General features: G+C 44.0%; 1 protein-coding gene across 1 annotated transcript in view; it reads right to left on the minus strand.

Moving 5' to 3' along the window:
- Positions 1–1981: 1981 nt before the first annotated feature.
- Positions 1982–26910, minus strand: part of NALCN (sodium leak channel, non-selective) — a 3094418-nt gene continuing 3069489 nt past the window's right edge. Inside the window, exons 43-46 of the mRNA XM_078657626.1 lie at positions 23994–24144; positions 13439–13588; positions 6640–6757; positions 1982–4487 (exon numbers count right to left, since the gene is read on the minus strand). Coding sequence (XP_078513752.1) covers positions 4294–4487; positions 6640–6757; positions 13439–13588; positions 23994–24144 — 613 coding nt within the window. The 3' untranslated portion in view covers positions 1982–4293. The remainder of the gene's footprint in view (positions 4488–6639; positions 6758–13438; positions 13589–23993; positions 24145–26910) is intronic.

Raw genomic sequence — 26910 nt, forward strand, 5'->3', positions numbered from 1 at the left:
ATACCCCAAGGGTCATCCCTCATTTCCACCCTCTTCAACATCTACAAGACCCTCCTCACAGACGTCATCAGATCCCATGGACTCTTTGGAATCTCCTAAGCGACGACATCCAACTAATCCTCTCGCTCACTGAAGACCCTGCCAACGCCAGAAATAACTTCCACAATGCACTGACTAACATAGCCAAATGAATGAGAGACAACTGCCTTATACTTAACTTGGATAAAACAGAAGTGCTGATCTTTGGGAAGAACACATCAGCATGGGACCACACCTGGTGGCCAGCAGAACTTAGATGAACACCCACACCAACAGACCAGGCACGCAACCTGGGCATCATCATCGACAGCTAACAGACCATGAAAAGCCAAGTCAATGCATTCATCTCCTCCTGCTTCCACACCCTCCACGTGCTCTGTAGAATCTTCAGATAGATCCTACTTGACACCAGAAAGGCTGTCACTCAGGCATTCGTCACCAACCGCCTTAACTACGGCAGCACCCTATACCCTTGAATTTCAACCCATCTCCTCAGACGACTCAAGACCATACAGAACACAGCAGCCAGACTCATCTTGGACCTCCCCAAATGGGCCCACATCACCTCACACCTCAGAAACATTCACTGGCTACCCGTTCCAAAGAGATGCCAGTTAAAGATCCTTATGCACGCTTACAAAGTCCTTCCCGACCAGAGAGCATCCCACATCAACCATTGACTGAACTTCCATCAGGCCATACGACACCTGCACTCCACCTCACTTACCCTTACACACACCCCTTGCATTCACCGCAGCCAGGGCCACTCCTTCTCCTACATCGCAGCCAAGACCTGGAATGACCTTCCCCTCCAGCTCCGTAAAGCCCCCTCGTTGGCAGACTTCAACAAGAAAAAACCCAAGACCTGGCTTTTCATTCTGTGCACTACACTATGAGCGCATGAAGTAGCTAAATTGGATGTAGAGTTTCTTGGGATTCATTCAGCGCACACTGTATACTGTTCACAGCAGAGAAGCGGTGGTTATCAGACTTCGGCCAGGAGAGAGTGTTCCCTCTGCAGAAATACTCATCATCAACTGGGCTCAGCTCCTCTCTTCTCTGTATTGGCTCTCAGCATAGAAATTGATGCTGTGACAGTCTGACAAGATCTCTTGTGATAACCTGGGGAGAAGATCTCTCTTAACCAGTGGTCAGTCCATGTTTTTGTATAGGACTGTCCAATGACTTATCTGACATTGTGGGACTTTCCACTAAGTCCAAGACATAACCGGTAAGAACCAGCATGACAAAGACATATCAATTCAGATTATATGTTTATTTGCACTTTCACTGGCAGGCCTTGAAATGTAGATATCAAGGAACATGTAGCAGCCTTGTGTCCTCTTAGGAATTAGGAAAGTATTGTTTGAATGAATTGACACTTTCACGAGTTCTGAGAAAGATAATGATGTGGTATATGGGCCAAAGGCTATCTTAACATGCTCAAATGGAGTCTGGCAATTGGATCTTTATGACATTTGGATAATTGTAGTAATCTTGTTTCAATATTTACTATCTGATATATATATATATATATCAGACATACATTGTGAAATTTTTACAATGTTTAGAATTCACCCATTTGTTAATATTTTATGTATTACAATGTCAGCAGTTGACATGTTGGGATTTATATAGCTTTACAATTTGATAATCTATTGTCTTTATTAATTTACTCTGAAACCTTAGTAGGTGTAGAATGTACACGAGAAAGAGTTATGTGCACTACTATACAATGGTGACAGGCAGACAGTCCACATTTTAAGAAATGATCCTTCAATTTGCCAACCTGAAAGCAATGTTGATCATTAGCGATGATGGGAAAGGATTTTTGCTAGTGTAATATTTTACTGCAAACTAACAGAACAAGTGCATATGCACTTTGATAAAACATACTTTTCAGAACCCTGCATACAAAGACATACACAATAATTTACTTCCTTTAATAATTTATTAAAATTCAGCAAGGTATATTTTACAAATCGAACAATTTTCACATTTTTATATATAAAAACTGAACTTCAGATCAGCACACGACAATGTACTGCCCTCCTCCATTACATTAATTGCATTGTGGAGTTGTGTTTAACCAACAGTACCATCCTGAGTAACAATTACATATTTAACAATAAAAACCAGCTTTGAAAACATCAATTTTTGAGGAAATACATATTTTGGTTATTTGAAGTCCAGATGTACAACACACATTAAACATAAGTATAAGGTATTAACGTACATAATTACCGTGAGCAACAGCACCAAAATCCCTGCCACTTAGTTACTTATTTTTACTGAACTATGGTACGTATTTGGTCGAAGGACTGTATTTGTAGGTGCCCATAGATAGCAGAATTTAATGATTTGTTATACTTTCGAGAACTCATTAAAATAACTGTACTATATTTACTTGAACCTGGTGCAAGTGCCTGTTGTGAGTCCTACTTGTACAGCACTATAACTCTATATATATTTTTTACTTCCTGTTTGAGTATAGCATTCAAATCTGTGAGAGGACGTGGCCTAACGGCTAGAGCATTCGCCTGCTGAGCCGGGTTCCAGTCTTGGCAGGGATGCTCAACATCCTGTGATCTTGGGCAAATCCCCTAATCTACCTGTGTCTAATGAGAATGTGTCCATCTGTAGGTCACCTAGTGCTCGTGTAAAGTGAATGTTGAAAGTCATTTTCTGTGGGAGAGCTCTCATTCTGTGGAACTTAAGACATCGACACAGTTGCTCAGTGTGACCGTTTGACCAAGAAAAGAACTGATACCTACTAATGGTGATGACAGCTACTGTAGGCTGATCAATCTATTCATTCTGTAGGATGAACACTTTTCATGGGAAAGATGATCAAGTAATTTCTATAACTCTTAAATTGTGGTCACATTTGTGGCCCAAAAAGGTAAAATGACAATTTATTATTAGGTAAATAAATTATTCCATACCTATCAACACAGTTTTTCTGTTCTTTTTGCACTACATTCCATCGTGTATGCATGTTGTTTTGAAAGGCATAAACACACAATCGGAATATAACTATATGAACCTTATGAATGAAAAACACATATTCACAGTTTTCCTTTTTGGATCATCATAGCTGCTCAAACCTTGCTAATACAGCATAAGAATCCTTGAAAAGGTCTGGGAAAATTGACTTCCTCATATTTAAAACACATATTTACAATTAATTTAAAGCTAATCATTCATTGTCCAAAACAGGCTTTACAATTGGACTAAGGTAAAAAGAAAATGTTGTAATCTTTTTTTAATGTACAGAAAAAGGAAATATTTGTCATCTTCATATGTAAAAAATACTATGCTTCAGCAGCCGTTCCTACTGGCATTTCCAGGTTTCGATTATAGGGCCAGATACTGCTGGAGAAACAACAAAGCAACCTTGGAAGAGAAAAAAAATGTAAAAACTTCATGATTGTAAGGTACTGTTGGCCTATCCATCAAGGACACTTACTGCCTTTCGTGGAGGAAACAGCATTTTTGGCAGGACAGGTCAGACTTCTGACTATTGCCTTCCATTCATACAAGAGCAGCCATTGCTGCCTTAATCAACTCCTCCCTTCTTGCGCACATGCTCGGTAAACACTCGATGTGCTCTAAAACCACCACATTTACATCATCGTCAGAGAATACAAGAACACTTAATATGGGAAAAAGTGATGTACCGGTAGCGCAAGATGCTTGTAAATAAGCCCCACATTTTCTGGACTGCAGGTCACCTCCAGATGCAAGTCGAAATATTGACTGCAAAAACATTGTCCTCCGTATTAGTGTAGCCAATATATCGAGAACCGAATTATCGATAAGGTACTTTCATATAGACGTGTATGCATTTACTATACTCAACTCCACATCTGCGTACCTTGAAGATATAAACATTCTCAAGGTACATTCCTGTGGAGTAAATAAAATAAACCTATATTTACCACATCAGTTTTTTAGTCCTCAGTGTTTCTGAGCCCACTATTCTGGTAGCACAATATCTTGGAGTCAATATTAAAATGGAATACCCCAATTCCTGTACACATTTTGCATTGTAAGATACTTCAGTGCTTCCTTCTCATTAACATCACAACTGCCAGCTGCCCCATGCATTAATCTGCCATAGTTAAACATGGTCTAGGGCCAGCCGAACCATCCCGCTCACAAATGCAATGGTTTGAGAATAAATACAAAAATAGTACTGCACTTTTTTCACAAGATACAGTAGCTTCCACTCTGCCCTCCTTCCCACCACTGTCACATGTCAAGAAGGTCATCTCCGCTTTCGTCACTCTCCACGGTTAGTTGCCTTGTCCACCATTTTTTGACCTCTGACCCACAAGACACTGTGTCCGACATCTGATTCATTTTGCACACAACAGACTTCACAGTTGTCCGACCTCCAGTTCGCAGGTTAACAGACGACACAGAATGACTGATGGGCTTAGGGGCTGGAAAATGAAACAAAACAACACATCATGAAACAGGTCTTAAATGTCATACTTATATGCCTGAGTGGACATTGGTTTGGGTTGAATTAGTGGCCTTATAGTTTTTCAGAAAACCTGTAGGGTCTGTATAAGTTATACGTGCCTCAGTAGGTGTGTAGTTTTAACTATGCATGCAAAACCTTGGTTACATCCTGGTAATTGTCCTAAGGTGTATTGTATTGCAATTGCATTTATATAGTGCTTACTACCCCTGACAAGTCACTGAAGTGCATTATCGCAGGTAGCAGTTTAGTCTGGAACCCATGGTTACTCTATCTTACAAAGTTTGTTGATTTTCCTTTAGCTACATTCTGGCATAGTTTTACTCCTGTGTATAAACAACAGGAATCCCACCAGAGGAAAAGTGCTACCCAAGGAAGGTATGGGAGCACTCAAGGTTTTGTAAAATACCCCTCACACACCAAAAGGCCCCTTGGTGTCATGCTTCATCATCGGGGTCTTCGCACCCCTCTAACGGGATGCGTTTTACTCCTCACACCGGCAATACTTCTTCATGAGTTAAAATATTTTGTGATAAGTGCACGCTGAAGATCAAAATGGATGTGAAGTTCGAGTTTTTCTTAATTTTAAAGTCGTTATGTTCACAACGCTGACACTCTATGGAGGTTGGCAATCATTTTTACTTTCAAAACGATTCTAAAGGATCTCAAAGATATCCATTTTTGTATTAAAACCTACAACCAGAAATCTTTGCTAACTATGGGTGGCAGATCTAGCAAGAGTTTGTCCCTCTGCAAAGTGGTGCAAAGTGACACAACGTTTTGATAAGGTATTTCCTTTTGAGTGCGAAACTTTTTTACACTGTAAAGTTTCCTTTAAAGAAGCACAAATAGTGCTTTGGACTACTTTAGGTAGCTTAACGCTGCTTTATGTGAAGTGGAAGGTCCATGGGTGTTCTTGGGTGTACCATCGCTGCCACCAATGGGACCAATGGGACCCTGTACCGTACAGCACACATCCAATATGAGAAATGTAAATAAAAGTGTCTAAGCAAAGCATATGATCTTGTAATGGCAAGGTATCCTTCCAATACAAAACCTATGTTAGACAACACACACACGTCTTTGCACTACGGTGCGAAGCTGTGTGCGTTGCTCTATGCTGTTCTCTCACTTCTGCGGAAAAGCAGAACAGCAACTTTGGTTGCAGCAATGCACTGCACAACCCCTAGGGGTACTATTCAGGAGAATTATGGAAAAGTTGCAAGAGAAAAACTTTGCAACTTTGTACTCCCATACGCGTCTTTTGCGAAATTATGGCAGTACATTACAGAGTCCAATAGTTGAGGCCTGTCGTTCCCAAACTTCTCAAAACTTCCAAAGCCATCAGTCATGCACTTCCAAACTTTTTAGAACCACAACTCACTTTTTAGATTGACAAACGTTTGTGATCCACCTACCTTTAAAGATCATGATGGATGATTTTATTAATGTAACTAAAGCATTGTGTGGTAGCACACTGTCATTTACAGGCAGCAAATTTTCCATTAAAATGGCACTAACTTTGCAAAGACATACAGTTCTACTGGTAAAACCATATTACATACACATGATCATGTGTGGAATTTAGGTTTCTGTAATCATTTGTGCAATGCAAATTAAAGTGACTTTCATTTGTTTTGATCCTATTTAAATCTCTGTTTCAGCACACTTTGCATTCCTAACTGCTGAATGCATACAGTTCATTTACAGGTATTTACGTTTTGTCATATAATTCACTTTTTTTTTAAAGAAATGCCTCCCTTTGCAGTCAGATAAAGAAAAGTAAACACCAATCCCATGTTAAAAGAATAAGCAGCAGCTTGTCAGAAGACACAGTCTGACAGTTGACCTCTGTCATTTAAGCATTGCAAATGTGACAAATAAAGACAGAATTCAAAGGCATCTTAATTTATGGCTCGGACTTTCCCAACCCACCGGGTTTCCCTGCGACCAAACAACAGTTTGGAAAACACTGGTCTAGGCATATACATTCAGACTCAAATTCAGTGTAGAAAACCAAAATATGGCCTGCACAGTACGCCTCGTTGAAGGGCTGCCATGACCTTTTTTTAAGTGAAACTCAGGAAGCAAAGAGTAATATAGCTACCCACCTGAAGGCAAACGCCACTGCCCAAATTTTCTTTGGGGTTTCCCAGCTTCTGTAGAGTCTTGGCGGTACCCACCTCTATCAGAGAGAGTTGGACTTAGCAGTTGTTGTTGGCTGCTTGTCTGTGGGATGAAAATAAATATTTTGTTCATGTCTTTATACGTAAAAGTAAAACCCACAAGCTTAAAAGGGTTTTCCTTGCCTCTGTATCAAAGCCCATCATACCAGCAACATTCCTAAAAAGGAACATACATCAAACACAACTCTCACTGCATTATTGCCTTCTGCATAGGTCACTAACAGCTGTTAACTCCCTCTCCTCAAACCATTAACTCCCATAATTGACACAATACAGGTATGGTGTATATTTTATATCAATTAAACTATTGTTAGTGTACCTCACTTCCACAGAGTAGCAACATTGAGCTGCAACTGACAGTCATTCACTGCTAGAAGGACAGGTTTTCTGTAGGAAGTAGCAGTGCTTATGTTGACAGTAGTTAGGTGCAGCCCTTAGGATACAAACTGCACTTTTCTATATATGCATCTAAAGGCTGATTGGATGAAAGGAGAAAATACCACAAAGTGGTCTGTTTTGGCAATAAACAATACCATATATGAGGACTGGAATATGTACACATTTGGCTTTTACAACCGCACTACGCACACTGTCTTCTCACATACAGTTTTAGTACATCTCTCACTGTCACACAGATCTGAGAAGCACACTAGGAAAGCTAAGCAACCTTTGCAGAAGGACTTCAACAAAACCTTCCAAAGGGAACCAGTAAGTTTAGGACATTCAGTCCATGCATTTCTCCCCACTGAGGAGCTTGAGGGTGCCATAGATCATTACATATATGCTTCCCATGTGGCTGCTATTGAGGGCAGCACGCCATAAATGGGATAAAATATCCACACATATATTACAAGGATAATAAAAGTCAATGAGGAGTATCGTGACCAAATAAATGATTCAGGTCAATGGCTAAGTGTGAGGCAGTGGTGGCTCCTCCGCAATAGGGGAGGAGCACCGCCCCACTGCCTGACTCAGAGCCAGCAAATGTAAAATAAAATGATGTTCTTGCGTCTAGCCAGCGCTGTTGGGAGGGGTGGGCCCGAGGCATGGGAGGGTGAGGAGGAGTGCTACGTGCACTCCACTCTCTAAGTGCTCATGTGTCTTTGGCCAGCCATCTCCGGCTGACCAAAACTCACATGCGCACTTAGGATTTCTTCAGCCCAGCTGCATCGAGCAGCCGGGCTGGAGAAACCCCACAGACTCCTTGGCCTGAGCGGAGCGTCGTTCTAGCCTACTCATGCCAATCACCGGGCTGCTCTGGCGCATGGGGATTGGATGGGAGTCTGTCCCAGGGGTTGCTGTGACCCAAGAAGAGGACAGGCGGCGCGATTCCGGAGGTAGCCAGCGGCTAAAGGTAAGGTTTTTTTTGTTATTATTTCTTCCCCCCCCCCCCCCCCCCCCTGCGCAAGACCCCTCATCACCCCGCACTCCCTCCACCCACCCCATCAACATTTTTTTGTGGTGGCCGCCACTGGTTCCTTGTGAAGGTCACAGAACTCTGTGGTGACCAGCAACATATTTTTAAGTTTGATAAAAGAATATTTAATTTTTTTTTATACTTGATTACTTCGTCACCCTCCTCCCCCAAAAATATTTTTATATTATTGATCTCTTGCTCCTGATGAAAGATATCTCCACATTGAAGATAATGTGTTTAAGGAACAAAGGTTGGAGGGTCCCAGGACAGGCAGGGGACACTAGGCCCCAGTTGTAACAACTGTTTTTTTTTGCCACTGGTGTCCTGGAGTACCTGTACTGCAGAACCAAACGAACAAGCATATACAAAAATGGCAGGTGGAGCGATGACGACAGCCTCAAAAGGGCCACTCAATCAGCAGGATTTCACACTAAAGGTAGATCCCACAGGTCAGCTAACCATTTATATGTCCCCTGGAACCTAGGCACTGGAGCAACCTCCAACGGTCTGCACACCAGCAAGTCCTTAAATGCAAAACACTATGCCCCCCACGATATATAGAGATTTACTGCTAATATTGTTCAACACCATGCAGTGTATGATTCTTTCATCTGCTTTTATGTATTTCTTTCTTCTACTTATGCAAAGCAACACAGGATTTAATAACAAAGATCCATGTATCCTAGAACTATAAGCAAATGTCATATTTGAGGAACCTTTTTGAAAATGAAGTGAAATGCTTCTTGATTCATGAATGTCCAGACCTAGGAGACTAAGGGCTCGATTTAGAGCTTGACAGGCAGAGTAAAGGCAATCAGGGTGGCGGCGGATATTACGTCTGCTACCCTGCCTTTACTCCACCCACTAAATTTAGAGTTCACCGCTGGCCCAGCAGTGAACTCTCTGGGTTTGTATGAAACACTGTTAGAGCGGTTCATACAATGCATTTAAAAGTTTGGTGTGTGTCCTTCATGGACGGTGATCACTTATACCAAATCTTTAAAAAACATTTTTTTCCAAAAATAAAGTCCCAAAGTGGGAGTTTGTCTTTGGAAAAGAAAGAAAAACAATGGCATCAACACCATGATAGTTTTGTCCTATGGTGTAGGGGTCATTTTCAAAATTGTTTATACTGTTCCTCCTTCCCAGCCACGATATTCCTTATGGTGACGTACAGTAACAAAAATCCATCAGTCATCAACTCTAAAAATAGGCTGGACTGTCAGATGGCTTACCTCTGATGACCTAAACTCTCTAGGGTCATCATCAGAGGAAGGTTTACATGACAGAGTGAATTTTACATGATCAGCATACACCTAGGGACCCGCTCAACTCAAAATAGGGCAAGCGGATTGAGAGATTAAGGAAGAGGCTACTATGTTGCGATCTTGTCTACCAATATCTAAATCGAGCCTTTAGGCTCTTAACATAAAGGATGAGATAAGACTTCTGTCTTCTACTCTCCTGGCAGCCCGTTAAAGCTCTTTCGCAACCTTTCTCTATATGCATTTTTTTATATCTCCACTATAGCTTATGTGGCAATCCTTCACTTCTCTCCCGCCCCTGTCAGGTCCTTTGATACAGTTGCTCCTGGAAATCTTTTTGTGTAGTTTTTTTATTACTCTCAGGCACAATCCTCATCTTTTCTTTTTTGCAGAGTGTTTCTAATTAAATATGGGTGTCCCGGCCCCTTGTGAGGGGCACTCACACATGCTATCATAGACCACGTGGGCGCCCAAAACCCCACAGCCAACTGCTCCCTGCCTGCTGGGCAAGTTTTTCCTGATGACCAGCTGCCAGGGCAAGAGCAATCCTCTATTCTCTCTCCTGCCCGCCTCACTCCAGATGGGGTAGGGGAAAGCTGCTGATCCCCATGGCAATGCTTCCCTCTAGACAAGGACATGGGGCTCAGCAGGGTCAAGGGTGTGCTTCTGTATTCAGGCGAGGTTGTGTGGCACTAGTCCTTCCAGTCCCTCAAGTGCAGAGTATCTCCTCACTGGAAACACATGCTCCTGTATGTAGGATCCATCCGACCGTATTGCCTGCAGGTTTCAATGATTCCTAGAGTTCTAACCTTGTGAGCGCATTTAAAAGAGGCTACGATGGTGGCGCAGACAGACATGTATTTTCCCGCCTCCATGTCGGAATCCATCCATGCATCATTTCTTAGCCACGCCTGGCAGGGAGTTGGCTCAGATCCACACTTGGGGGCTTTTGGGAGAGCTGGATAGACAATCTGAGCCACACTCCAGCAGGAAGCTTACTATGGAGTCTACAGACAAGATGGTGGCTGCTGCAAGACAGAGGTAGGCCACATGGGGAGAACTCACCGCTGACAGACCAAAGTGCTTTCTGCCCCTTGGAATCAGCGAGACCTACAGCAAACTTGAACAGCCTGGCCGACTGAGAGGCTCTGTTGCCACATGACTCCATGCAGGGGGTAGCAAGGCATGATGTGGGGTCATCGTGCAGCACCCTCGTGTTTGGAATGATAGGGCCTTAGGCATTAGACGGGGTGGAATGTAGCCCAGGTGAAATGAATGACAGGAAGATGGTGACCCTAGTCTGTAGGTACTGGAACAGCTCTGGTGAGATGGTCTCAGGGCAACCAGAGTGGGAATTGATAATCTTGTGTCCCCTGCGGGAAGCAATCCCGAGCTCCATAATGTAGGTGGATGGTAAGGTGTCTCACACTGATGGTGTTTGGGAAAGCTACTCCTGAATTCACAGATAAAAAGCCTAAGAAGTGCCCCCAGCTATGTGAACTGATTTTGGACAATAGTTGTCATCCAACGGAGCCTATCCATTTGAATAGGTTGTTTGCTCCTTGATGGTTAAAGGAATGTGTACCTGGTGTACCATCCGAAGACCCCTACAAGAAAACTGTAGTGCTTGTGGCTGGATACATTACTGCTAAAAAGAGCAATCTTTAAAGGCCTATGGCCACTGCAAAATTGCAAATAGCGTATGATTGGGAACACCTGGGAGTGGATATAACAGACACTCCATCACCTGACCTTAATATGTCCTTTATAGAGGCGGAGAATGTTTAAGCTGGAATTGAGGCAATATCTAAAAACCCTCTTTAAGAAGAGACTATAGGACCTTTGCTCATACGCTCCTTCAAAGTTGTAGAGCTATGTCAAAATGTAGACTCTGTGGGATCTAAGCTTCTGGAGATCGAGAGCAGAGCTGATCTAGTGGAGGATTTTAAGATACAAATGGAGACTCATCTAACAGAAATGGACGCCAGCTTGCAGATAGCCCAGCTGAGAACATAAGAATTGATCACCAGGTCATGCAGGAACAACCTGGGCAGGAATGCCCTCAACGGAAATCGAATGGCCCATGACTTTAACAGACTGATGTGGGACAGGACTCCACAGGAGACCAGAGTCCTCGAATCTCTGACTATTTGTCACCTCTGTCAGCTCTGGGCTGGGTACAGAGAGTGGTCTGTTATCAGTCAAATTGCAGACAGGCAGGCAGCATAGCAGGTCTTTTGCAGTCTTCTCTGAATACTGGATGGAATCTGACAGGTTTCTTTTGTGCTGAGCCCACTGAGGCTTCAAATCCCACTGCACAGCCCACATGTGACATCTGACATAGTTGAAATGCAGGAGGCCAACCTCAGAAGATGTGCTGCAAATACTGCAATTCACTTTTGTGAACACCTGAGGAGAACTGCTAAGACTGAAGGGGCGCACAGAAAACGCTAATGGTCCCCCTTGAACCAAAGATAATACCTGTGGGACTGCAGGATGGGAATCTAAAAATAGGCATCCTGGAGGTTCTGCTCTACTGTCCAATCTCCTGGACCCAGAGTAGATAGAACCTGGACCAGAGCGAACAGATTAAAATTGCCTTTTTCAAGAAGAAATTAAGAGGGTGAAGATGTAAAAGAGGAGAAAGGCCTCTGTCCCTCTTTGACACCAGGAAATACCTGAAGTAACATCCAATGCCTTGGGATTCATTTTCCACAGTCCCCTTAAGACTTGGAGTCCATTGAGGACCCACGGCGCCAGAGACATACTTGGTGGGGGTCTGTAACAGATATCTGTTTGTGACAGTTCAAACACAGTTTAAAACCTGTAGTCTTTGGTTGTTTCAGGTACTACACTCTACAAGATTCAAGAAATTTAACCATTTCACCATACTAAGGCTAGGCTGAGCAGGTTTATAGTTTTCATACACCTTTTTTTGACAACAGTTATTGCCTGTGCTGTTCATGCCTCCGACACCACCTGTTTCACCAACAAGTAACTGAAGAAATTGTGTTCAGAAAAACCTGTCTCAATGCATTTGGCATATCACCAGCTTTTACATTTCCCACCAACCGATGACGCAGCTTATCACTTAGACATTTTACTACTAGGTGAAAGGGTAAAAATACTGAGGGATTGAGAAATGTATCCTGAAGGTACCGTATGAAATTAGGAATATTGGTGGAATCCGGACACCATTAATTCCCCGCATCTCTCCAGAGCTTCACCCGGAGGTTTCGGCTGCCTTTACCAGATGAAATCTCCAGATGGAATGCACTGGATCTGTTGTATTCCCACATATTACTTAATTCTGATTGGGCTGGTGACTCCAGCCCCAGTTACTACCCCTTCGGAATCAAAGAGCCATGAGTAATAAAACCCTGAACATATTGCTTGATTTTCTGATGTTTCTCTGCCGCCTTCTCTCTTCCAGATTCCCTACTTCTGACTTTCTTTCTCAGGCACACTGAGACTTTTTCAATGTGCTCCAAAAATACACATTTGGAACAAAATAAAGTAAATAAAATTAAATTAAATAATATAAAATAAAATAAAATACAGGAAAGGAAAATAAAATAATATACATTTTATTCTGCTATCTTTCCTCTAACTTCACCACCCACTGCCCATCATGAACACAAAGTACTACATTTGCAGAATGGAAATACAGCTTTTGTAGACTTCGTACCATGCACTACGTCAATGGACAGCTCAATGTTAACTCACATGTGAGCCCATCTTTAATGTTTGTTGCACTTTGCTCCTGAGGTGCGCATTTTTGCATTCTACAAAATACTATACTATTAAATGCATTTCAAGAAATACTTTTGTTTTGGATTCTGCCATAAAAAATTCACAGCATTTTCAAAATATTCACGAAAATCCAGCAGTATTTCTAGTTTAGTTGAGTTTAATATAATAAAATCAAGACATAAATTGATGGTGTTATTTGCTCTTTTAAGAAAATGCAAATATGCACAAGCAAGTATACACAAGAATTTCCAATTGGCAATAGATAGAAAAGAAATACCCCAGACCATACCTCTGGCTGCATACTGCTGTCTTGGTTGTTACTGCTCATGTCATCACTTGGCTGCGTTGTCTCAATGCTCGGCGGATTCAAGAATCGACTCAATTCCTGTTGTTGACTCTCTCGAAGGCTGTGTATTATGCTGCAGGACTGTTGCTGTTTCTAAAAGTAAAGAGTGTCTTTTTAATTGCCAATGATTATTAATACTGCCTGCAAGTATCATTTTTCCTGACAACTCCATTCACATATAACAATGTGGATCTACTCAAAATGAAACATTTAAATGAAAGTGACTCTCCTTATTGATGCAGTCCGGAATTTTATTTCCATACACTACATTTTCATCAGTCAGTTCATTTAATAACATTTTCCAGGCCATCAACAAAAGTTTCTGCTGCTTCTGCTCCTGAAACATAAAACTGATCATTGACTATGTTCTAGAACCAGCTACTCCAAACCACCCTATGTCTGCTGTAATCATCTTCTGAGCATGATGAGACAGGTTATTCGGAGCCTGTTAAAGGCTTTGAATACCCTATCTCAATTTACTCTGACTAACAAGCCAGAAACTAGCCAGGTTTGTGTGAAACCATCAACCTGGCGATCTATTGCCGCAACTTCGGGTACATCTCAAATAGGGGTGGGTGGAATGCGGGGAATTTGACCACTGTTACATAAGATCCTGGGGGCATATTATCAAGAAAGGCAATAAAATTATCGCCGCTTTAGCGGCAGGGCGATAATGGCCTTGATAATATGCCCTTGTGAATTCCCATAGCATCCCAGGTTAACAACAGAACATGGGCTGCTATAGGAATTCACAAGGACATATTATCAAGGCCATTATCGCCGCTGTAGCGGCAGTTCCCCACCGCTAAAGCGGCGATAATTTTATCGCCTTTCTTGATAATATGCCCCTGCGAGATTCCACGGAGTTCTGTGAACGGGCGGAATTATGCTTGTTGAGGTTTTGTGCTGTGTTTTATTACCAGTAGCACGGTTTGCACTGACAAATCAGTGCAAACAGTACCATGCAGTGTGCCAAAGGGCACAGCTACTCAAGTTGATTTTGCTGCAGTCCGAGTAGGTTTTCTACTCGAGCAGGAGACTTCTGACCGCAAACAGTCACAACAGCCCGTGACCGCCCATGTTAGAAAAATCTCACCAGATGTTATCCTAGTGACTTGAAATCATGCTAAGGGATGCCAAATCTTGCTCACCTTGCCAACTTACATTCTGGAGCCTCGAGTGAGAACAATAACGCCACACAGTGATTGGCGAAAATACGCCTGTTCTGCGGGTGGACTGTAATATTCCGCCCAACCCTACTGAAATGCAGTTTAACACTAAAAGGGTTTCCATTGAATGCAATATTATACGGTTCATGTAAAGTATTGTAGATAGGCTATGAAGCTGCTGGACTGGCAGAGGCACACCTATGCCAACACATAGTAGTCCACCTCCCACACTTATAATTCCATGCCTTTCTAGTAAGAAACATTTTATGAAAGTGTCCCGGTGGACTTGGTGGGAGTACTGGTATGAAGAATGTGATGTCGGGTGGGCCTCCGACAGATTGGAGCCCACTGCGTATTTTTTTTTAGTTCTACCGAAAGCAAGCCCCATTCTGGAGGTTTCTTTCAAGCACAACAAAAATAATGCTGCCCTCATGAACAGGCTATTTTCTCCACAGCCAGGGAACCATTGATGAGTTTATCTGTTTTGCTGTGATCCCACCTGCTCAGTGCCTAAAGAAAGCACAATCTGTTTTGATGGGCACTAAGTATCAGTATGTGGGGGCTGGGTATATTACTGTTTCTTGTGCTATAATTCTTGGCTGTACTATGACTATGTTTTGACTTCCTCTACTTTCTACACGGTGTTGACCCCATGGAAGTCTACTTATAGAAGATGGAGGCAAAACGCTCTTGGTGTTGCTGCTGGAAGTACTACCGGCAGCTGCCACCACAGAAGAACTTCTGGAGCCGTCGCATGTAGCATGGGCAGCCTATGCAGGTCAGTGGATTGGAAAATAGATAATACACTCAGTGTAAATGAGGAGAGTATTGGGACATGTGACAATCACCGGCGATAGCATCCGCTGGAAGGCCCAATGAGGTGGAGGAGGCGATGGGGGTCACACTTAGCCTAGGGAGGTGAGTTAGGGAAGATGGTGATGAGCACTGGCAATGAAGAAGGGACACTGGGGCATATGTAGGTAGCCGTTTGCGATTCGCAAACGCCGAAATTTGGTGAATTTCGGCGTTTGCGAATCGCAAACGGCGTTTTGATATGTAGGTGCCAATTAGCAAAATAAGGAATCACAAAAATTGCGATTCCTTATTTTGCTTATAGCATTGCGATTCCTTATATGCTATGTAGAGGTGCTTTAAAATTGCGATTTTTACATAAGGAACCGCAAAATACCACCTACTTCAAGTGCCATGTGGCGCACAGACATGCCCTTAGGGCATGCATGTGCGCCACATGTACTTACCTTACAGGCACATTCCAGGGGTGCAACAGGTGTCCTTTGGACACCCTGGCACCCTTGGAATTGCGATTCTCAGATTTTGATTTTCACACAGAAAATCACAATTTGAGAATGTATCACCATTCATTCCTATGGGCCTTTTGGCCCATAGGAATGAATGGGACACTCATTCCTTAATTGCGATTCGCAATTTGCTAATCGCAAATAAGGAATGTTAGGGATTCGGAAAAAAATTGTGAATTTTTACCTACATTCCATTTTGCTATTCTCAAATAGCGATTCCTTAAAAATCGCTATTTGGGAATCGCAAAATGGAAATTACCTACATATGCCCCACTGAGTCTAAGGAGAGAAGGCAGGGAAAAGGTGGCTGAGCACAGACCCTGTTTGCAGGTGTACCTGCTACAAGGAATGTACAACAATAAAGCATCTAGAGGGATGTGCTGTGTTGGTATTAGGTGAAGTCAGCTCTAATTGAAGACCCAAAGCTCACACAGTGTATGCTACAGGGAACTTCATTTCTCTGCCACTTTCACAGAGTTGCACCACACCGACTTTCTCTGACTCCATTATACTGGCCCTAGTACTGGAAAGTGGCTTAACACCCTCTGACTCCCATTTCTCCCACAACGGCTTCTAAGACCCCAATCTCTTTCAGATCGAAAATTTACCCAGCTCCTTCTGAGCACTGGCAACTATCCACTGAATCATCAATGATCCAAGTAATTCTTACAACTCCATCTGAAGCCAAATACCCCAACAAAAGCCTCTGAGACCCCATTTCATAACCACTCTACTACCTTTTGCGAGAAGGTGGGCAGTGCCTTGCCAGTCACTTCCAAGCACTGCATAGTCAATTTACATACTCACATGAGCAAAGAAATCATGGACAGCATGGCTCAGCACCATTCCTTGCCGTATTGTGTCAATGTTTAGTAAATCTAGGCCTAAATCAAAGGTAACATTTCCAACCTGGTTTCTGTATCCAACCCACACCCCATTGCGGCTGGTTTGAACTTGCTCCTAGGTACTTGTCAAGTACAACCAGGTGACCGCAGTTGGCGCTTAACACTTTTTGGCACTATTTATATATTTCAACTTTAAAAAATGATAACTCCGGTTTCACTTATTGGATTTTTGTAATTTGGGTGCCATTATATTTATTAAAATGTACTCGTGTTTTTTAGTCGGTTTGGGATTTTTCTTGTGCTGTGTTCTGCTTTGTGCCTAAGCAGCCCTGGGGTTGAGCTCAGGTTAATTTAGTGACTCCAGTGGTTCATCCTGACAAGGATTGTGGTCATTAGTTGAGGTGGGTACTCACCGCCCTCAACTAATACCCCAATTTCTTACAAACAGTCTATTATGTCAAACAACAGGAGTGGAAGGTAAACTGTGGGAAGACATATATTAACTTTTATCTAATAAGTATGGTCACTTGCGCTGGTAACTGGTGTTGAATTGTACCTGATGTCTGAACCTTTTGCATTATCAGTGTAGTGCAGCCTCACAGGATTTTAGGCTGCAAGGAGAGGGAACCAGGTTTGGGTCAGGTGGGGGGGGATCACTCCACAGTGACAGATTTGGCCTGCTGCTTCGCCTTGGGAGTGCTGTACTCCTTGGTGGTAATGTCTGGAACGTTCAGACTCTGGTCGCTGTGGCAGACTGCTTTTCTCTGCTTTTCAAGCTGGTACCCCATTTTTTTCATGGTGCTTCTCGAGCTCCCTCCTACCTCTACATTGTACTCATACACAGAACAGGCACAGCACAGTCAGAAACAGTGTAAACTTTACATTCGTGCACACGGATAATACAAGCAGCAGGCATGCGTGTTTGTCACTCTCTCAATCTCTTTCTCTCTCTCTGTTTCCCTCAATCTCACTAGAGATCCAGTGCAGACAATAGAAGAGCAAGCATCCCTCTGACAGCTGAAATTCAATGCTACTAGTAGACTGCTTGTGAGTGCCAGAATAGGGGGAGAAATGTTGAGCTTTCAGGTTTTGTAGGTCGAGAGCGGGATTGTCCAATCATATTTTGTGAGAAATCAGTTTTGGTATATTCCACGCATATCTGATGTCGTGGTTCTCCATTTTACAGACCCTCAAACTGGAGAACAAGTACCCCTTTCGCATCTGTATCTCAAGGCACAGAGGCAGGGAAGTCCAAGGTTGATTCGAGAAGATGCTTTAGGCTTAAGACTCAGGAATCATCAACACAATAATTAACACTCAATTAATTATTGTCCATTCAGTACCTTTTCTTTAGAAAAGAAAAAGTACTACAATACACATAAAATGAAAAATAATGCAAGTAAGGACCATCACGACAGTCCCTGTCATTGTAGGAAAAATTTGACGGATGGTACCATCAGAGATGACAGTGGGCCCTAAAACTTTTCAAAGGTTTTGTGTTTTTTCAGCAACAAATTGACAAAGCTGGAATTTGTTTTTGAAAAACAAACAAAACAATTTCCTCCACGCTCTGGGACCTCTCTCAGGGTGTGGGGATCATTATTATTTTTTCATGTCCTTTGCTGCCAGGTTTTTCCTGGTGGTGATGGACAGAAAAAAAAACGTTACACTATCCATCTAAAATAGCATGGATGGTGAAAAGTCCTTCAACTGATGGCCCCTATTCCATTGGGCCATCGGAGGAAGTATTCCATCGACACAGTCAACAGGGGGTCAGTTGACGGAATACTTCTGGTCCGCCCAGTGGCTGCTTCCGGCAATCGTTAGTGGTGGGATGGGGGAGGGAATACAAACAAAATGGAACATAATTAAAATAAATAAAATTGCACTTACCTGCTGCTCCAACGGATGCCGGCTAGCTCCAGTTTGATGATCATCAACTCCAGCTTTACAGTGCACAGGCACCCAGATTCCTATCCCAGTACTTCTTCCATTCTGGGAATACTATTCCCAGCATGAGAGAAGTGATGGTATCGATCTGACCAGCCTGGTTTGCCACACAGACAGTAACTGGGAGTCTGTGGCGTTTCTCAAACCCTGCTGTGCAACACATGGCTGTGTTGGTGAAGCCTAAGTGCGCAAGACGGTTTGGCTGGCCTAAGATGGTCGACCAGACTGTCATGCGCACTTAAACGTGCCCACCACAACTCCCCCAGGCATTCCTGTCACAGGGGATTGCCTGGCCTCGCCTGGCTGAAGACTTAGGCAAAAATAAAATGATAATGGTGGAGAGGAGCTCAGCCGGTGGCAGTGGCTGACTCTATCCGCTGACGCTTTGTGTACATAGCACGCACTGTGAGCGCTGAATTAATAGCGTCTTTTAAAACTTGGCGACTAAAGCTAATTTTAATTGTTTCAGTGTATTGCTGTGTAATTTTTAAAACTGTGCCTCACCTGTTGGCTGACATTAGTTGTTTTGGGTACTGTGACTGTGTAACTCCCGCCCCGGTCCGCCGCGTCCATCTTGGGCGTTTGTTGCGGAGGGTGGAGGAGGAGCCCAACACTTCCGGGCTCAGGGCTGCAAGATCTGCGCTCTAGTCGCGCTGTACTTTACTTGTATAAAAAACCCCTCTTAGTGCACTCGCGCTGTGGAGAGGAGCTCAGCCGGTGGCAGTGGCTGACTCTATCCGCTGACGCTTTGTGTACATAGCACGCACTGTGAGCGCTGAATTAATAGCGTCTTTTAAAACTTGGCGACTAAAGCTAATTTTAATTGTTTCAGTGTATTGCTGTGTAATTTTAAAAACTGTGCCTCACCTGTTGGCTGACATTAGTTGTTTTGGGTACTGTGACTGTGTAACTCCCGCCCCGGTCCGCCGCGTCCATCTTCGGCGTTTGTTGCGGAGGGTGGAGGAGGAGCCCAACACTTCCGGGCTCAGGGCTGCAAGATCTGCGCTCTAGTCGCGCTGTACTTTACTTGTATAAAAAACCCCTCTTAGTGCACTCGCGCTGTGGAGAGGAGCTCAGCCGGTGGCAGTGGCTGACTCTATCCGCTGACGCTTTGTGTACATAGCACGCACTGTGAGCGCTGAATTAATAGCGTCTTTTAAAACTTGGCGACTAAAGCTAATTTTAATTGTTTCAGTGTATTGCTGTGTAATTTTAAAAACTGTGCCTCACCTGTTGGCTGACATTAGTTGTTTTGGGTACTGTGACTGTGTAACTCCCGCCCCGGTCCGCCGCGTCCATCTTGGGCGTTTGTTGCGGAGGGTGGAGGAGGAGCCCAACACTTCCGGGCTCAGGGCTGCAAGATCTGCGCTCTAGTCGCGCTGTACTTTACTTGTATAAAAAACCCCTCTTAGTGCACTCGCGCTGTGGAGAGGAGCTCAGCCGGTGGCAGTGGCTGACTCTATCCGCTGACGCTTTGTGTACATAGCACGCACTGTGAGCGCTAAATTAATAGTGTCTTTTAAAACTTGGCGACTAAAGCTAATTTTAATTGTTTCAGTGTATTGCTGTGTAATTTTAAAAACTGTGCCTCACCTGTTGGCTGACATTAGTTGTTTTGGGTACTGTGACTGTGTAACTCCCGCCCCGGTCCGCCGCGTCCATCTTGGGCATTTGTTGCGGAGGGTGGAGGAGGAACCCAACACTTCCGGGCTCAGGGCTGCAAGATCTGCGCTCTAGTCACCCCTACCCCGCCCATAAATGTGTAGAGGACCGCGACCGTGCAGCGGACGCGTGCAGCGGGCGCGCCGGAAGCGAGCCGAAGTCGAGCCAAAGTCCAGCCCGTCTGCGCCCGTCCGCGACAGGACGGGGCGCGGGGCTATGGACTCTGGTCTCACATCACCTCCCATGCTACGGTATGATAGTAGGGAGCTGCTAGCTCTCCGCCCTGAGGTTTCCCTAAACTGCAAACACTCTATGGAGGCGCTATCCTTACATTATTGTCTTCTGTGCTCATTTAAGCCCTCGAATCCATTTAGGAAGGCTCCTGCTAATAGGCAGACTAAGGCAGGATTGGTAAACTGCCGCTCGCTCAGTAAACATAGTACTCAAATTTACCACCTACTTGAGGACGAGGATTTTGACATTATGTTCTTTACCGAGACGTGGCTAGGTGATTCCTCTGATCCCGACATTATAGAGACCATGCCCCCTGGCTATTCCCTTGCTAGATTGGACAGGAAGGATGGCAGGGGAGGGGGGATTGCTATCGCCACTAGAACGCCTATGCAGTGCTCCCTAGTGCCCCTGACTATTGATCACTGTGAAGCCGGTGCCTTCACTATCAGCATAGGACCTCAAACATCCCTCTCAGGCATTCTTGTGTACAGACCCCCTGGCAGGATGTACGATTTTATTTCCAGCTTGACAGAGGTCACTGCTCACCAAGCGATTAGGAAAAAGCAATTTTTTGTGCTTGGTGATATGAATGCTCATTTCGATGATCCTTTGGATATGGAAGCAAGGGACATCAGGTCCAATCTCCGCTCCCTACAATTAGATCTCATCAATCAGGACCCCACTCACAGACTAGGGCACCTCTTAGACCCCATCTTTGGAAACCACTTCGGAGTACAATCCTCCACTCCGATTCCGGTTCCCTGGTCCGATCATTCCATTATTCCGTTTCTAATTCAGACATCAGAGGCTGAGTCAAAAAAAGACTCTGAGCAGCGGTATCAGCGGCGGAAATGGAAACTTTTTTCGCAGTCTACTTTTAACGAACTACTTACAATAGGAGGACCTTTAGGAGGCAATGACTGTGAAACTGCCTACAGTCATTTACAAAACCGTATTCTAGGAGCACTTGATAAAACGGCCCCTATTCGCGCTGAGAGAAACGCCAAAAACGCGAGAAAAACCACTTTGTGGTATACTCCTGAACTTCAATTATCTAAATCTGCTTGCAAAAAGTTGGAACGTGAATGGCGTGTCAACTTCTGCCCTGTGATTAAAGCACAATATAAAAAAATGCAAAGGGAGTATTATAAAGCAATACGTATCTCCAAAGCCGTACATTACAAAAATCGTATTGCTGAGGCAGAGAACTCCTCTAAGGAACTTTTTAAAATCTTTAAGGAGATCTCTGTACTCTCTAATGATAATATGTCCTCTAATGACTCGGTGGAAACTTGCAACAACATTGCTAAGTACTTTTCCGGGAAAATCACGGACATCTATGCCAATTTCTCTGACAATCTGACTGCTAACCCTGATCTTGGTAAAAGCAGAGAGGCCTGTTCGATGGAATCAGATCCGTCCAGCTTTCTGGTTCCTTCTTCTGAAATATTGGTCAATGTTTGTAAAAGTGTCAAATCAGGCTCCCCCCGTGATCCGGCCCCTCCAAAAGTACTTAATGCCAGCTTAGAAGTACTGGAGCCCTATTTTAGACACATTATCCAACTTTCCTTCTCTTCGGCCTCCCTTCCGGGAGATTGGAAATAAGCAATAGTCTTGCCTATAAAAAAGAAACCTAATGTAAGCCAGGACATACTGGAGAACCTCCGACCAATATCCCTCTTACCTTACCTTGCGAAAGTAATCGAAAAACTTGCAAACACACAACTTATGGATCATTTAGAGTCTAATAATGTATTTCATAGCTCTCAGTCTGGTTTCCGAAAGAACTATTCGACTGAGACTGTCCTTCTGAGAGCGACTGAAACTCTGCGGATTGGAGCAGATGAAGGTAACACAATGGCACTTATTATGCTGGACCTCAGCGCTGCGTTTGACACTGTGGCACATTCCATCTTGCTACAGTGTCTGAGCAGTGCTGGGGTCACCAAGGCGGCACTGGGATGGCTCAAAGCCTTCCTCTCTGACCGTAGTTTTCAAGTTCAGAGAGGCATGTTTCTCTCAAACAGCATAGCCTTAGAACAGGGGGTGCCTCAGGGCTCTGCCCTGAGTCCCACCCTGTTCAACCTTTATATGGCTCCGTTGGCAGATGTGGTCCAGTCTTACGGCATAGAATTAGTATCTTATGCTGATGACACGCAGCTGCTCATCTCCCTGTCACAGACACCCACGTTAGCAGCGGCCAACTTTAAAATCTGCATGCAGGAGCTTGCAGGCCGGATGAACCAACATTGCCTGAAGCTCAATGGCTCTAAAACTGAGGTTCTAGTGATAGGGGGTAATGGTGCGAGCTGGACTCGGGAATGGTGGCCCCCTTGTCTAGGCCCTCTGCCTATCCCTTGCAAGGAGGCTAAGAACCTGGGGGTCTGGGTTGATCCCAAACTCTCTTTTGAGAGTCACGTTGACAAACTAGTAGGGAAATGCTTTGGGGTAATGAAGACCCTAAACCGCACTCTGGACCTTCTGCCTCTAGAGGCTAGACGCATCATGACCCAAGCGTTAGTTACATCCCGCATTGACTACGCTAACGTGTTGTTACTAGGGACAACTGAGAAGAACATAAGAAGGCTCCAGGTGCTTCAAAACACGGCAGCACGGTTAGTTCTTAGACTCCCCAAAAGAACGGCATCCAAGCCCACTTTGGCTGCCCTCCACTGGCTTCCTATAAAAAAAAGGATCCTATTTAAGGCACTTTTAATTTGCTATAGGATAACATCTATGAAAGCCCCTGTATACTTGAAGGATCTAGCCATCCCTTATCAGCCCCACAGAGCACTTCGCTCTATGGGTATGGGGCTTCTTAAAGTTCCTCGTATAAAAAAGGCCAGAATGGGAGGTCGCTCCTTTCGTGTGTTGGCAGCCAACCAATGGAACACCCTCCCAATTGAAATTAGGTTAGCCAGGTCTGAAACAATCTTCAGGAAACTCTTAAAAACACATTTGTTTACCCTTTAGGTCGGCTGCTCCTGTTTTCTGCTACTCTCTCCACAGCGCGGGGACACGCCGGGATGGCGTCACCAGGCGCTTTACAAACCCCTTTATTATTATTATTATTTATAATAACATGTTTTTAGTATCATTTTATTTTTCAGTTTTAGCTGTTTCGGCCATTATGGAGAAGCCACCCCTGGGTCCGCCTGGCTATAATCGAGGCAGGCGGACTGATGGTTTGGAAGACATGGTCCTCCGTCATGTTTTTGACAGAGTACCTTGTCCACCAAACTCTAAATCATGCCTATAATCTCTGTTACCTTTATGAATATATTAAAATTCTGTAGAAATCAGTTTTAAAAACACTTACTGCTCGGATACGTTTCAAGCACTTTTTCAGCCACATTCGTATTGTTTGTTTCGCCACCTCTTCTTCTATTGTGTATTCCAGCTGTTCTCTGGCAAGGAGTTCTTCCAGCTGAAGGCTTTTCCGAATATCAACTGAGCGATATGAAAGCATGCTGTAAGGAAGATGTTTGGAGAGAGGTGAGAAGGTTTTGTAGTATTAAGGCACGCACAAGAAATGATAAATTAAATCCTGCCAGTGAAGTTGTGCGAAGTAAAAGAAATTACAACTTTGTGAAATTGAGAAGTTTGGCAAATCTTATATAACTTTACACAAAATTTCCAAATAATAAACAGGTTTATTTATTGGATTTTGGAGTAGGGTAGCGAAGCAAGCCACCTTGCTGCGCTACCCTAAGCCAGGAGTTGCCCGTGCAGGTGAGAGCGGTGGGGCTGTGTGGCCGAGTTGGGGGGATTTGACAGATGACCACAAGGGGAAATTAAATAAATAATACATTTTCTCTTGTCGTCGTCTGTCGGAATCCCTCCCCACCTGGCCCCACCGCTCTTATCTGCACGGACCGCGGCTGCCCTACACCAAAATGAAAGGGCAGAAATGCACCATATTTAAACAATACAGTGCATTTCTGTCCTTTCTCCCTGTGCGGGTGCACCGTTTCGGCAGCCTAGTGCCAACAGAGGCTCCGGTGCACGGGAGCCTTCATTGCATGCAACATTGTTTTTGTGCAGGAAGGGGCCTTCCTGCACAAAAACCATCCTAAGAGGCGTTTTCCTCTTTCCATGTGTGCTGCAGAATGCTGCACACATGGAAAGAAGAAAAACTAGGAGAAATAAACAGAATTGGTGCTTCCCCAGGTTTGCATCCTTCTGTAAATCTGAGGCAGCCTCAAGTTCCATTGATGTTGCGTGGGAAAACCCACTGCAACACCCATGGAATTCCACCCAGGTGCAGAGTAAGGTGACTGTACTAAGTGAAGAAGTCCAAATCCTCCCTCTGCTCAGCCTCTCATCTTCAACTGACACTCTCCCCAAGCCCACACACCAACATTCTGTGACATCATACAGCATTCTCCAGTCATTCAGGCTGAACAGAGGGAGATTATTGGTGTAAAGAAAGAAGACAAGAAATCACACTATAACATATCCTCTATCTTTACATCAACAAAAGAAAAATAAACAGAAGACTATGAAACAGAGTGAAAGATAGCAAGGAGTACTATCTTATTGGTGTAAAGAAAGAAGACAAGATATTACACTATAACAGTGACACAGCAATTTGCGCTCTGTCACCTTACTGATGATTCATGAGCCCACTCAAAGCCACGCAGGGTGGCTTTGCGTTGCTTCATAAATGGAAATGAGAGCGTTGTACCGCGCATCCACTTTACATGGTGCAAAAGTGATGCAGGGCTCTCATAAATAAGCCCCAAAGTTTTTGCAGTAGAATTATTCTTCCCCAAATTTTATATTTTAAGGGTTGCTCTCCTACAAAAGAACATTTTGTAGCGGGATTTACTTCGCTTTTTTCAAACCTCTCTCTAGGGGGCAGATTCTTTAAAACATCACGCAACACAGCGCAGCCCCCAGCAAGGCTGTGCTGCATTGCCCAACAGGGAGGGAGGAGGAGAGCGCCATTTCTTCAGAGATATGGCCCTCTCCTCTCCTATCTCTTGCGCCGGCACTGATTCCAGCTGCCGTGTGCCATGCACACACCTTAGCGCCGCAGCGCTAGGATGTGTGCATGAGTGTAGCATAGGTTTTGTACAGGAAGGGTACCCTTCCTGTACAAAATACTATGCTAGGCACGATGCAAAGCTTTTCCCACTTTGCATATGGGCTGCAATGTGCAGCACGCATGGAAAGTAGGAAAAAGCACGGAGAAATTAATTCATTTCTCCTGTTACTACCTCCATTGAAGGAGCGTTAACTTTTGGTGCAAAACCATGCTTACAAATCTTTGTAAATATGGTTTTGCGTCAAAAGGCATGGGTGGTTGCATGGCAACGCCCATGTACCAAACATGTAACGCCCCCTCAGCGTAAAGTAAGGCTAAGCAGCTACAGGGTACTTTCCAGCGCCCAAAAAAGTTTTGCGCTGGAAAGAAAATTGCGCTGGTTTGCGTCACTTATGTGGCGCTAAAGCAGCGCAAAAGGTATGAAAATCTCCCCCTAGGTTTGTCAAGTTCACTAATTGGTGAAAGTAAAAAAAAATTTTCACTAAGGTGGCAAGTTCCTACCACACCAGCTTTGAACTCACCTTTTATTTAAATTAATGCTGGGAGCCAAATTTCACCTTTGCTAACTTTGCACTGCACTATTGAGGCTCATTGTTGTGAGTGAATATGATTACATTTATCTTTTTAAAATTAATTGCTATTAGAGAATCACTAAGGACAGCCAGTTCCAGCACTAAAAGAAAATACTGTTCGTAAGGTCTAATTAGGTGTTGTTTTATATGTCTGAAACCTTCACAATTGCAACAAATATGGGCTGATTCCGAGTTGGGTAGAACACAGTAACCGTTTGGAATATCGAGCAGCCAATTTTGAAATGATATTTTTTTCGACAGTTGTTTTCCATGGTGTGGGAAAATTAGACCTGATATTTATGGCTGGTAATTCAAGTCAGAAAAATAGCATGAGGATTTGACAGCAGCCAGGCCTCCTTTCTCAATTTTGCCCTCATTATAATGTCAGTCGGACCAACATCTAGCTATGCAGGGGGCACAGAGACCGGCTGTTTTTCTGACAGGCTGAAGGAGCCCATCATGACAGCGATCGGCAAAATACCCTACAATGGGGCGGTGCCTGCTCAGGCACCTCCATAGGGATTACGATTTCCCTTTCATGCAGCCTTTCAATGGTGGTCCAACCGTCAAACACGGACTTTGGGTGCCCCTAGCAGGGCCCATGTCCCCCCAAA

This window comes from Lissotriton helveticus, chromosome 8, assembly GCF_964261635.1.
Source record: "Lissotriton helveticus chromosome 8, aLisHel1.1, whole genome shotgun sequence".
Taxonomy (NCBI): domain Eukaryota; kingdom Metazoa; phylum Chordata; class Amphibia; order Caudata; family Salamandridae; genus Lissotriton; species Lissotriton helveticus.